The sequence below is a fragment of the Pelecanus crispus genome, unplaced genomic scaffold (assembly GCF_030463565.1).
Source record: "Pelecanus crispus isolate bPelCri1 unplaced genomic scaffold, bPelCri1.pri SCAFFOLD_347, whole genome shotgun sequence".
NCBI lineage: Eukaryota > Metazoa > Chordata > Aves > Pelecaniformes > Pelecanidae > Pelecanus > Pelecanus crispus.
Window position 1 is genome coordinate 1 of NW_027461415.1, and position 13,183 is coordinate 13,183.

Below are 13,183 nucleotides of genomic sequence, written 5' to 3' on the forward strand. Positions count from 1 at the left end.
GGATTTGGGGGGGGGCACCCAGGATTTGGGGAGGGACCCCAGGATTTGGGGGGGCAGCACCCCATCCCCACGCTGCCCCCCTATCCCCACACATAGTCCGCCCCCCCCCAACCCATGGGGCGCAAAGAGGGGTCCCCCAAAACCACCTCCCCACCACGGAGCCCCTGTGGGTGGGTCCATATCTGAGCTGGGTCCCACCACCACCCCGATGGGTGGGGTGGGGTGGGGGGTCCCCAAAAACGGGGGTGGGCGTGTGGGGGGGGTCACTTCCGTCTCCCCGAGGTGCTGGAGCGCCGGTCGCCCTCCCGCCGGGGGAGGGCCCTCGTCGGTGGAGGAGGTGGTGAGAAGAGCTTGGCTCCAGCGGGCCACCTCGGCGTGCTCCTGGGCGCAGGCGGCCAGCGCCCTCAGCCACCCCCGCATGTCCTCCTGCGGGGCACCCCAAAAAAAACATCATCAGGTCCCCCAAAACCATCATCAGGTGCCCAAAACCATCATCAGATCCCCCAAAACCATCATCAGGTGTCCCCAAACCATCATGAGGCGCCCAAAACCATCATCAGGTGCCCAAAATTATCATCAGGTCCCCCAAAACCATCAACATGTCCCCCAAAACCATCATGAGGTGCCCAAAACCATCATCAGGTCCCCCAAAACTGTCATCAGGTGCCTAAACCCGTCATCAGATCCCCCAAAACTGTCATCAGATCCCCCAAAACCATCATCAGATCCCCCAAAACCATCAACACGTCCCCCAAAACCATCATGAGGTGCCCAAAACCATCATCAGGTCCCCCAAAACTGTCATCAGGTGCCTAAACCTGTCATCAGGTCCCCCAAAACCATCAACATGTTCCCCAAAACCATCATCAGGTGCCCCCAAACCATCATGAGGTGCCCAAAACCATCATCAGGTCCCCCAAAACCATCATCAGGTGCCTAAACCCGTCATCAGGTCCCCCAAAACCATCAACATGTCCCCCAAAACCGTCATGAGGTGCCCAAAACCATCATCAGGTCCCCCAAAACCATCAACATGCTCCCCAAAACCATCATCAGGTGCCCTCAAACCATCATCTGGTGCCCAAAACCATCATCAGGTCCCCCCAAACCATCAACATGTTCCCCAAAACCATCATGAGGTGCCCAAAACCATCATCAGGTCCCCCAAAACCATCAACATGCTCCCCAAAACCATCATCAGGTGCCCTCAAACCATCATCTGGTGCCCAAACCATCATCAGGTCCCCCCAAACCATCAACATGTTCCCCAAAACCATCACCAGGTGCCCAAAACCATCATCGGGTCCCCCAAAACCACCATCAGGTGCCCAAAACCATCAACACATCCCCCAAAACCATCATCAGGTGCCTAAAACCATCATCAGATCCCCCAAAACCATCATCAGGTGCCTGCAAACCATCATCATGTCCCCCCAAAACCATCAGATCCCCCAAAACCATCATGAGGTGCCCAAAACCACCATCAGGTCCCCCCAAACCATCATCAGGTCCCCCAAAACCTCCCCGCCTCCCCCCCCCAACCCCGTAGATCCCTACCTCATCCTTGGCTTGCAGGAGGAACTCGCTCCCATCACTGGTCCTACAAGAGAAGCACCTACTCAACGCCCCCCCCCACCCAACACCAAGAATTTGGGGGACACCCCACCCACCCCACCCCGTGAGCACCCCGACGTACTTGAGCTTGAAGACGTTCTTCTTCTTCTTGTAGTCGCTGGCCACCTCGCTGGTGGAGTGGTGGAGGTTGAGGAGAGGTTCACCCCCGTGGGTGCTGCCCGCCGCTTGGCCCTTGGCGTCCTTGTAGAAGCCCAGGTCGCCCTTGCTCAGGACGCAGTAGAGGTTCACCCAGGACCTGCTCAAGGGGGGGGACATGGCGGGGGTGGTGGCACCGGTGGGGTGGCCAGCGCTGCTTTGTGGTGTATGGACTGCCCGAGGCCTGGTGCACCCTCTCCGCTGATGGACACCCCAAACCCTGGTGCACCCTCACCATTGATGGACCTCCAAGCCTTGGAGAACACTCTCTGTTCATGGACCTCCAAGCTTTGGTGCACCCTCTCCATTGATGGACCTTCAAACCTTGGAGAACCCTCTCTGTTCATGGACCTCCCAGCTCTGGTGAACCGTCACCAGTGATGGATCTCCAAACCTTAGAGAACCCTCTCCATTCATGGTCCTCCGAACCTTGAAGAACCCTCTCCATTGATGGATCGCCAAACCCTGGTGACCCCTCTCCATTGATGGACACCTTGAACCCTGGTGCATGATGTCCATTGATTGTCCCTGGTGCATCCTCTCCATTGATGGACCTCCAAACCCTGAAGAACCCTCTCCATTCATGGACCTCCGAACCTTGAAGAACCATCTTCATTCATGGACCTCCAAACCCTGAAGAACCCTCTCCATTCATGGTCCTCCAAACCTTGGAGAACCCTTTCCATTCATGGACCTCCAAACCCTGGTGACCCCTCTCCATTGATGGACACCTCAAACCCTGGTGCATGATGTCCATTGATTGACCCTGGTGCATCCTCTCCATTGATGGACCCCCAAACCTTGAAGAACCCTCTCCATTCATGGACCTCCAAGCTCTAGTGAACCCTATCCATTCATGGACACCCCAAACCCTGGTGAACCCTCTCTCCATTGATGGACCTCCAGACCCTGGTGCACCCTCTCCATTCATGGACAGCCCAAACCCTGGTGAACCCTCTCTCCATTGATGGACCTCCAGACCCTGGTGCACCCTCTCCATTGATGGACCTCCAGACCCTGGTGCACCCTCTCCATTCATGGACACCCCAAACCCTGGTGCACCCTCTCCATTGATGGACCTCCAGACCCTGGTGAACCTTCACCACTGATGGATCTCCAAACCCTAGTGCATGATTGAGCCCCCAAGTCATGGTGAACGCTCTCCATTGATGGACCCCCAACCCTTGGTGCACCCCCTTCCTGCACAGGCTCCCCCCCATCCCACCTGCCCCCTCCGTTGACCCCCCCCAACCTGTTCGATGCCTTCTTGTTGGGTCCGTCGAGCTCGTGCTTGCGGAAGAGGAAGCCCTCGTGGTGCACCGTGTGGGTGGGGGGCGGTGGGGGCGGAGGGGCGCTGCCTTGCGCCGGGGCCGACCGCGACCTCCGCGTCTCCCCCGGGCCCTGGGCGGGGTCTTTGGGTCGCGGACGTCGGCGAGGTTTGGGGCGGTCACGGGCGCGGGGGCCGGTCGGGGCGCGGCATCCTCTCCGGCAGCGCCTCCGGGCCGGTGGGCAGGCGGGCGGGGGACTCCCGCTCCCGGGGCTGGGGGGGGGGGCGATGGGTGTTGGGATGTGGCTCCCGGCGGCCCCCCAAGGTGGGGACACCGAGGGGACACCGAGGGGACGTCGAGGGGACGTCGAGGGGACACCAATGTCATGCCAAGGAGATGATGAGGGGACGCCAAGGGGAGACCATGTTGAAGGCAAGGAGACATCGAGGAGATGCCAAGGTGGTACCAAGGGGACACGAAGGGGACATCAAGGGGACACCAAGGGGACACCAAGGGGACACCAAGGGGACACCAAGGGGACAGACACCAAAGTGATGCCAAGGAGACGCCGAGGGGACGCCAAGGTGATACCAAGGGGACACCAAGGGGACATCAAGGGAATGCTGAGGGAAGGCCAAGGGGACACCAATGTCATGCCAAGGAGATCATGAGGGGACACCGAGGGGACACCACGTTGAAGGCAAGGAGACATCGAGGAGACGCCAAGGTGATACCAAGGGGATGCCAAGGGGACATCAAGGGGACGTCAAGGGGAGGTCAAGGGGACACCAATGTCATGCCAAGGACATGATGAGGGGACGCCGAGGGGAGACCATGTTGAAGGCAAGGAGACATCAAGGAGATGCCAAGGTGATACCAAGGGGACACCGAGGGGACATCAAGGGGACACGAAGGGGACGCCGAGAGGAAGCCAAGGGCATGTGGAGGGGACGCCAATGTGATGCCAAGGGGACACCAAGGGGACACCAAGGGCTCACCGTAGCTGGCAAGGGGCCACCCGCCTCCTTCTCCTGCAGCTGCTCCACAATGTCGGCCAGCGTGGCTTTGCTGTGGGCAGAGATTTGGGGGGGGGGGGGGTGTCACGTCGGTCCCAGCCACCTGACGGTGACACCGGCGTCCCCATCCCCACGCTCACCCGCCGCCCTTGCCGTCGTGCCGCGGCGGCTCCGGCTCGCTGGATTCCTGCCGCTCCAGCCGGCGCTCTCGCCGCTCCCGGCGCCGTTCCAGCAGCCCCGTCCTCCCCTCCTCGGGCTCATCAGTTTTGGGGGGACCGGGGTCTCACCGGTGGTGGCAGGCGGGGGCGGCTCCCCCCCGGGACCCCCATCCCCGGGAGGTCCTTGGACATGGTCAAGTTTGGGCTGTAGGCGCTCAGGACGGAGCTCATGGCGCACGTAGGCGACGCGGGGCTCCAGCCGGCGGCTTTCGGGGCGCTCAGGCCCACCCGGCGACGGCGTTGCCCCCCCCGGGGGTTCCCCCAAAAATTTGCGGCTCAGGAGCGGCGTCGGCGGCTGCTTGTTCTGCTCCGCCTTCAGCTTCTCGATCTGCAGGGATGGGGTGCGGTGGGGTGGGGATGGAGGTGGGGATGGAGGTGGGGATGAGGACGCGGATAGAGATGGGGATAGGGTTGGACATGGGGATGGAGACAGGGATGGGATGGAGACAAGGATGGAGATGGAGGTGGAGACGGAGGTGGAGACGGAGATGAGGATGAGGACGGAAATAGGGTTGGACATGGAGATGGAGACAGGGATGGAATGGGGACAGGGATGGGGACAAGGATGGAGATGGAGGTAGTGGAGATGGAGGTGATGGAGACGGAGGTGGAGGTGATGGAGATGGAGATGGAGGTGGTGGAGATGGAGATGGAGGTGGAGATGAGGACAGGGATAGAGATAGGGATAGGGTTGGACATGGGGTGGAGACAGGGATGGGATGGAGAGGATGGAGATGGAGGTGGAGGTGGAGTTGGAGATGAGGATGAGGACAGTGATAGGGTTGGACATGGGGAGGGAGACAGGGATGGAATGGGCACGGGGATGGGGACAAGGATGGAGACGGAGGTGGAGATGGAGATGGAGGTGGAGATGGAGATGGAGGTGGAGATGGAGATGGAGGTGGACATGGAGGTGGAGATGGAGATAGAGGTGGACATGGAGGTGGAGATGGAGATAGAGGTGGAGACGGAGGTGGAGACGGAGACGGAGGTGGAGATGGAGGTGGAGATGGAGACGGAGGTGGAGACGGAGATGGGTACAGGGATGCTGAGCCAGCGGCTGCAGTGGCCCCGGGCGGGGGACAGGCCGGGGGGTGACATCAGCTCCCCCAAGGTGCCCGTACCGTGGTGAGCCGTCTCAGGGAGCTGAACCTCTCCTCCCAAGCGGCGGCCGCCTTCCGGAACGCCTCGTGCCGCCGGATCAGCTGCTCCACCTCGTCCACGCTGCTGCCCAGCTCCTGGCTCTTCAGCAGGGGCTCCTGGGCCGTCAGCCAAGCGTCGGCCACCACCGCCTCCTGGGCGAACTGGTGCACCTCCAGCACTGCCGGACAGACGGACGGGGGCGGGCGGACGGAAGGACGCGCTCGTGGCGGCGCCATCCCCGACCCCCCCCTCCCCAAATTAACACCGCCCCAAGGTGGGACTCACTCTGCTGCAGCCATTCCCAGTGCTTGTCCCACTTCTCCATCATCTCCTTCTTCTTCGCAAGCAGCTTTTCCACGTGGGCTTTGATCTGCAGGGATGGGGGAGGTGGGTTGGGACCCCCCAAACAGTTGCAGCCCCCCGCCACTGTCGCCCACCCCCCCGGGCACCTCGTCGGCCGCCGGGCTCTTGCTGAGGATGAGGGTCTTGCCCAGCTCCAGGCAGGCGGCGATGCTCTTGCCCCGGGCTTCGATCTCGCTCTTGAGACCTTGGTGGTCGTTCATCAGCAGCTCCACCGAGGAGACGTCCCTACGAGTGGGGATGGGGGCTGGGAGGGCGGGAGGGGAGGGGGATGCCCCCCCACCGGGATGGGACAGGAGATGGGTCCTTGGGATGGGCCAGGACATGGATCCTTGGGATGGGCCAGGACACGGGGTCCTCGGCTCCATGGATGGGCCAGGACATGGATCCTCCAGATGGGACAGGACACGGGTCCTCAGCTCCATGGATGGGCCAGGACATGGATCCTCCAGATGGGACAGGACACGGGTCCTCAGCTCCATGGATGGGCCAGGACATGGATCCTCCAGATGGGACAGGACACGGGTCCTCAGCTCCATGGAGGGGCCAGGACATGGATCCTTGGGATGGGCCAGGACATGGATCCTTGGGATGGGCCAGGACACGGGTCCTCAGCTCCATGGACGGGCCAGGACATGGATCCTTGGGATGGGCCAGGACACGGGTCTTTGGCTCCATGGATGGGACAGGACACGGGTCCTCAGCTCCATGGATGGGCCAGGACATGGATCCTCCAGATGGGCCAGGACATGGATCCTCCAGATGGGACAGGACACGGGTCTTTGGCTCCATGGATGGGCCACGACATGGATCCTCCAGATGGGACAGGACATGGGGTCCTCGGCTCCATGGACAGGCCAGGACATGGATCCTTGGGATGGGCCAGGACACGGGTCTTCGGCTCCATGGATGGGCCAGGACACGGATCCTTGGGATGGGACAGGACACCGTGGTCCTCGGCTCCATGGATGGGCCAAGACATGGATCCTTCAGGTGGGACAGGACACCAGTCCTTGGCTCCATGGATGGGCCAGGACATGGATCCTTGGGATGGGACAGAACACAGATCCTCGGGATGGAACAGGACACGGGTCCTCCGGAAAGGACAGAACACAAGTCCTCAACTTCACAGATGGGACAAGACATGGATCTTTGGGATGGGAGAGGACATGGGTTCTCATGATGGGACTGGACATGGGTCCTCCAGATGGGCCAGGACACAATTCCTCAGCTTCATGGATGGGACAAGACATGGGTCTTTGGGATGGGACAGGAGAGGGGTCCTTGGCTCCATGGATGGGACATAACATGGGTCCTCAGGATTGGAAAGGACATGCGTCCTCCAGATGGGACAGGACACAGCTCTTTGGTGCTACGGATGGGACGGGACACAGGTCCTCGGGATGGGACAGGCCATGGATCCTCCAGGTGGAACTGGACACAATTCCTTGGCTTCATGGATGGGATGGGACACAGGGTCCTCGGGATGGGCCAGGACACGGGTCCTCCAGACGGGACAGGACTTTCTTGGTTTCATGGATGGGACAGGACGTGGGTCCTCAGGATCAGATAGGACACGGGTCCTCGGGATGGGACAGGACACGGATCCCCGGCTCCGGGCCAGGGCACGCTTCTTGGGGCAGGCACAGGCCGCGGGACCTCGGCGTGGCCCGCAGCTCCTGCTACCTGGGCTTCTCTCCGGCGCCGATCTGGCAGAGGACGCCGTCCATCCAGGCGAGGAGGTCTCGCACGGTGCCGACGAAGCGGATCTTATCGGCGACGCTGGCCACGTGGAGCCGGCACTCCTCGCACGCCGCCAAGAGCTCCTTCCACGCCCGTAGCACCTCCTGCTCCCGCCCAGCAATGGCCTCGGCGTTGTCCCCGGCGTAGAGGGTCCTCAACTGGGCCGCCCCCTCTTGCAGCTGCCGGACTTGGGTCACCAACACCTCCACGTCATGCTCGAAGGCACCCAACGCCCGCTGCAAGGCGCCAGCCGACGTCCTGCCCTCACGGGCTGCCAGTTCAGGCAGGCGTTGCCTTTTCTCCTCGATTTGCCCCAAAACCTCTTTGCAATCGTTGAAGAACTTGTGCAACTCGTGGGAAGCCGCCAACATCTGGGCCCGGGTCTCCATCAGCTCCAGAAGGTCTGCCCAAGCTTCGTTCACCCCGTCCTTCCATTCGGCGATGGTGGCGGCGTCGGCGTGCCCGTAGTCGATCAGCTCGTCCACCATTTGGTTGACGGCGGCGATCCGCTCCTGCCCGACGCTGCCCGTCTCGCTGGCGAACTCCAGGAATTTCTCCTGGAGCAGCTGGGATGGGTAGGGATGGGCAGGGGTGAGGGGCGGGCAGTGCCGTGCAGGCTGCAGCGGGCAGGGATGGGGGCAGGACCCCCGGCATGGGGCAGGGATGGTGCCCAGGACCCCCGGCATGGAGCATTGGTGGTGCCCAGGACCAGGATGGTGCCAGGACCCCCAGCATGGGGCATGGATGGTGCCCAGGACCCCCGACATGGGGCAGGGATGGTGCCCAGGACCCCCAGCATGGAGCATTGGTGGTGCCCCAAGACCAGGATGGTGCCAGGACCCCTAGCATGGGGCAGGGATGGTGCCCAGGACCCCCAGCATGGAGCATGGATGGTGCCCCAAGACCAGGATGGCGCCAGGACCCCCAGCATGGGGCATGGATGGTGCCCAGGACCCCCAGCATGGGGCAGGGATGGTGCCCAGGACCCCCAGCATGGAGCATTGGTGGTGCCCCAAGACCAGGATGGCGCCAGGACCCCCAGCATGGGGCATGGATGGTGTCCAGGACCAGGATGGTGCCAGGACCCCCAGCATGGGGCATGGATGGTGCCCAGGACGCCCGGCATGGAGCATTGGTGGTGCCCCAAGACCAGGATGGCGCCAGGACCCCCGGCATGGGCATGGATGGTGTCCAGGACCAGGATGGCGCCAGGACCCCTGGCATGGGGCAGGGATGGTGCCCAGGACCCCCAGCATGGAGCATGGATGGTGCCCCAAGACCAGGATGGTGCCAGGACCCCCAGCATGGGGCAGGGATGGTGCCCAGGACCCCCAGCATGGAGCATTGATGGTGCCCCAGGACCAGGCTGGTGCCAGGACCCCCGGCATGGGCATGGATGGTGCCAGGACCAGGATGGTGCCAGGACCCCCAGCATGGGGCAGGGATGGTGCCCAGGACCCCCAGCATGGAGCATTGATGGTGCCCCAAGACCAGGATGGCGCCAGGACCCCCAGCATGGGGCATGGATGGTGCCCAGGACCCCCGGCATGGAGCATTGGTGGTGCCCCAAGACCAGGATGGCGCCAGGACCCCCGGCATGGAGCATGGATGGTGCCAGGACCAGGATGGTGCCAGGACCCCCAGCATGGGGCAGGGATGGTGCCCAGGACCCCCAGCATGGAGCATTGATGGTGCCCCAAGACCAGGATGGCGCCAGGACCCCCAGCATGGGGCATGGATGGTGCCCAGGACCCCCGGCATGGAGCATTGGTGGTGCCCCAAGACCAGGATGGCGCCAGGACCCCCGGCATGGAGCATGGATGGTGCCAGGACCAGGATGGTGCCAGGACCCCCAGCATGGGGCAGGGATGGTGCCCAGGACCCCCAGCATGGAGCATTGATGGTGCCCCAAGACCAGGATGGCGCCAGGACCCCCAGCATGGGGCATGGATGGTGCCCAGGACCCCCGGCATGGAGCATTGGTGGTGCCCCAAGACCAGGATGGCGCCAGGACCCCCGGCATGGAGCATGGATGGTGCCCAGGACCAGGATGGTGCCAGGACCCCCAGCATGGGACCACACCAAGAGCCCTGGCATAGGGCGGGGACTTCACCAGGACCCCCAACCCAGGATGGGGACAACTCCAAGACCTCCAAGGGCCCCCCCGCCCTCGGCACATCCCCCCAACTGACCGTGACGTGCTCAAAGTCCTGTCCCAGCTCCGGCGAGCCGGCCACCACCTCCTTCTCGGCGATCCAATGCTCCAGCTCGTCCACCTCGCGGTTGAGCTGGTAGAGCCAATATTGCTGCTCCAGCTTGGCCTTGCGCTCCTCCACCAGGTCCTTCAGAGACACGTAGAGCCGGTCAACCTGCGACTGCCGCCTGCTGACCTGTTCGCTGGGCAAGGGACACAGCGCCCGGTGAACGCCAAAGACCCCCCGGCATTGGTGGGGGTGCTTGGGGCGGGCGACGGAGGGGGGTCGCGCCCCACCTTTGAGGGTGGCCAAGCTCAAGAAGAGCACGGCACTGGCGGGAGAGCTGGGCGATGGTCTCCTCGTAGTTCTCCACCGTTTGCTCCGTCAGGAGGTGCTTCTTGAGGAGCTGTAGGGTGCTCTGCTCATCCTTGGGTGGGCGGCGGGGCGGGGGGGAGAGACGGCGGGGCGGTGAGACGCGGGCGGGGGTCCTCAACCGCTCGCCCCCAAAGCCGCCCCGTCGGCACCTTCCCCTTCTCCTCGCTCATCAGCAGCAGCTCCTGCTCGCCCAACCACGCCTCCACCTCGGCCACGTCGAAGAAGTATTGCTCCAGCTGGTAGGTGGCATCCAGGCTTTGCTGCCGGCGCTCTGCCTGCTCCTGCAGCTCCCCCCACAACATTCCCAAGCGCTCCAGAAGACGTCGGACCCCTTCGGCTTCGGGGCTTTTAATGGAGGCAACGGCTCCGGCGCGTTCCAACACCTCGTCCACGCGAGGCCGGTGGACCTGGATCTCCCGGCGGAGGTTCTGGGAGCGGGGCGGAGGTGAGGGGGGGGGTGGCGGGGAGAGGGGTCACCGGGGGGGGGGTGTGTCCCCCCCCCACCGCCACCGCGTTCGCTGGGGCGGGGGCTCACCTGGTTCTTCTTGATGAACTGCTGGACCGTCTGCAGGTTGGTGCCGTGGTCCTTCAGCGTGGCCAAGGGCAGGCGGTCCTGCACCCACAGCTGGGGGAGGGGGCGGCGGGATGGACCTCGGCGGCACCCACGCCCTGATCCCGGCCCCGATCCCGCCCCCGACCCCATCCCCGATCCCGACCCCAACCCCGTCCCCATCCCTGATCCCGTCCCCATCCCCGACCCCGTCCCCATCCCCGACCTCGACCCCGACCCTGTCCCCATCCCCATCCCCGATCCCGACCCCATCCCCATCCCCAATCCCATCCCTGACCCCGTCCCCATCCCTGATCCTGACCCCGTCCCCATCCCCGATCCCATCCCTGACCCTGTCCCCATCCCTGATCCCGACCCTGTCCCCATCCCCAATCCTGTCCCCGACCCCGTCCCCTTCCCCGACCCCATCCCCATCCCCGATCCCATCCCCATTCCCAATCCCGTCCCCATCCCCAATCCCATCCCCCATCCCGACCCTGACCCCGTCCCCATCCCCAATCCCGTCCCCATCCCCGTCCCTGACCCTGATCCCGTCCCCGTCCCCATCCCCGTCCCCATCCCCAATCCCGTCCCTGACCCCGTCCCCATCCCCGTCCCCATCCCCAATCCCATCCCTGACCCCATCCCCATCCCTGTCCCCATCCCCAATCCCGTCCCTGACCCCGTCCCCATCCCTGATCCCGTCCCCATCCCCAATCCTGTCCCCGACCCCGTCCCCATCCCCAATCCCATCCCCATCCCTGTCACCGACCCTGATCCCGTCCCTGTCCCCATTCCTGATCCCAACCCCGTCCCCATCCCTGATCCTGACCCCGTCCTCATCCCCAATCCCGTCCCCGTCCCCATCCCCAATCCCATTCCCGACCCCGTCCCCATCCCCAACCCCATCCCCGATCCCATCCCCGATCCCGACCCCATCCCCGTCCCCATCCCCAATCCCCAATCCCATCCCCGATCCCGTCCCCGACCCTGTCCCCATCCCCGATCCTGTCCCCAACCCTGATCCCATCCCCAATCCCAACCCCGACCCCATCCCCGATCCCATCCCCGTCCCCATCCCCATCCCTGATCCCGTCCCCATCCCCGATCCCGTCCCCAACCCCGATCCCATCCCCAATCCCAACCCCGACCCCATCCCCGATCCCATCCCCGACCCCATCCCCATCCCTGTCCCCATCCCTGATTCCGTCCCCATCCCCAATCCCATCCCCGACCCTGTCCCTGATCCCATCCCCGATCCCGACCCCATCCCCGTCCCCATCCCCAATCCCATCCCCGATCCCGTCCCCGACCCTGTCCCCATCCCCAATCCCAACCCTGACCCCGATCCCATCCCCGTCCCCATCCCCATCCCCGACCCCATCCCCATCCCTGATCCCGTCCCCATCTCTGATCCCATCCCCAATCCCAACCCCGACCCCGACCCCATCCCTGACCCCATCCCTGATCCCATCCCCGTCCCCATCCCCATCCCTGTCCCCATCCCCGATCCCATCCCCGTCCCCAATCCCATCCCCGATCCCGACCCCGATCCCGACGCCCGCACTCACCACCTCGTCCTCCAGCTCGTGGCTGACCTGGTGCACCTCCTTGGAAGCCAGCAGGATTCTCCGGCGCTCCTTGAGGGGCTCGAGCAGGCGGACGATGCGGGCGCCCACCGCGCTCTGCCGCTCCCCCAGCGCCCGCCCGCCCGCCGCCTGCGCCGGCAGCGCCGCCGCCTGCGCCCGCAGCTCGCCCGCCTGCTCGTACCACTGCTGCACCTGCGACTCCAGCGTCTGGGGGCACCCGGGTGGGGCTCAGCCCCGCGGCCCCCCAGCAACACCCGCCGGCCCCCCAACAACACCTGATGGCCCCCCAACAACACCCGCGGGCCCCCCAGCACCCCATGGCCCCCCAACAACACCTGATGGCCCCCCAGCACCCCATGGCCCCCCAACAACACCTGATGGCCCCCCAACAACACCCGCTGGCCCCCCAACAACACCTGATGGCCCCCCAACAACACCCCATGGCCCCCCAACAACACCTGCTGGCCCCCCAACAACACCCGCTGGCCCCCCAGCACCCCATGGCCCCCCAACAACACCCCATGTTCCCCAACAACACCCCATGGCCCCCCAGCACCCCATGGCCCCTCAACAACACCCCATGGCCCCCCAGCACCCCATGGCCCCCCAACAACACCCCATGGCCCCCCAACAACACCCCATGGCCCCCCAGCACCCCATGTCCCCCCAACAACACCCGCTGGCCCCCCAACAACACCCGCTGACCCCCCAGCACCCCATGTCCCCCCAACAACACCTGCTGGCCCCCCAACAACACCCGCTGGCCCCCCAGCACCCCATGGCCCCCCAACAACACCCCATGTACCCCCAACAACACCCGCTGGCCCCCCAACAACACCCCATGTCCCCCCAACAACACCTGCTGGCCCCCCAGCACCCCATGGCCCCCCAACAACACCCCATGGCCCCCCAGCACCCCATGGCCCCCCAACAACACCTGCTAGTCCCCCAACAAC

At 64.4% G+C, this 13,183-nt stretch overlaps 1 protein-coding gene across 1 annotated transcript in view; it reads right to left on the reverse strand.

Moving 5' to 3' along the window:
- Positions 1–263: 263 nt before the first annotated feature.
- The window catches only part of LOC142597007 (spectrin beta chain, non-erythrocytic 4-like), a gene marked incomplete at its 5' end in the record, with an annotated part of 30,061 nt that continues 17,141 nt past the window's right edge, over positions 264–13,183 (reverse strand). The window contains 18 exon segments of the mRNA XM_075727452.1: positions 264–314; positions 316–426; positions 1,558–1,600; positions 1,697–1,870; positions 3,023–3,231; positions 3,233–3,321; positions 4,027–4,106; positions 4,195–4,310; positions 4,403–4,600; positions 5,397–5,593; positions 5,701–5,785; positions 5,865–6,003; positions 7,462–8,084; positions 9,711–9,915; positions 10,010–10,140; positions 10,238–10,516; positions 10,624–10,713; positions 12,210–12,434. Coding sequence (XP_075583567.1) covers positions 264–314; positions 316–426; positions 1,558–1,600; positions 1,697–1,870; positions 3,023–3,231; positions 3,233–3,321; positions 4,027–4,106; positions 4,195–4,310; positions 4,403–4,600; positions 5,397–5,593; positions 5,701–5,785; positions 5,865–6,003; positions 7,462–8,084; positions 9,711–9,915; positions 10,010–10,140; positions 10,238–10,516; positions 10,624–10,713; positions 12,210–12,434 — 3,045 coding nt within the window.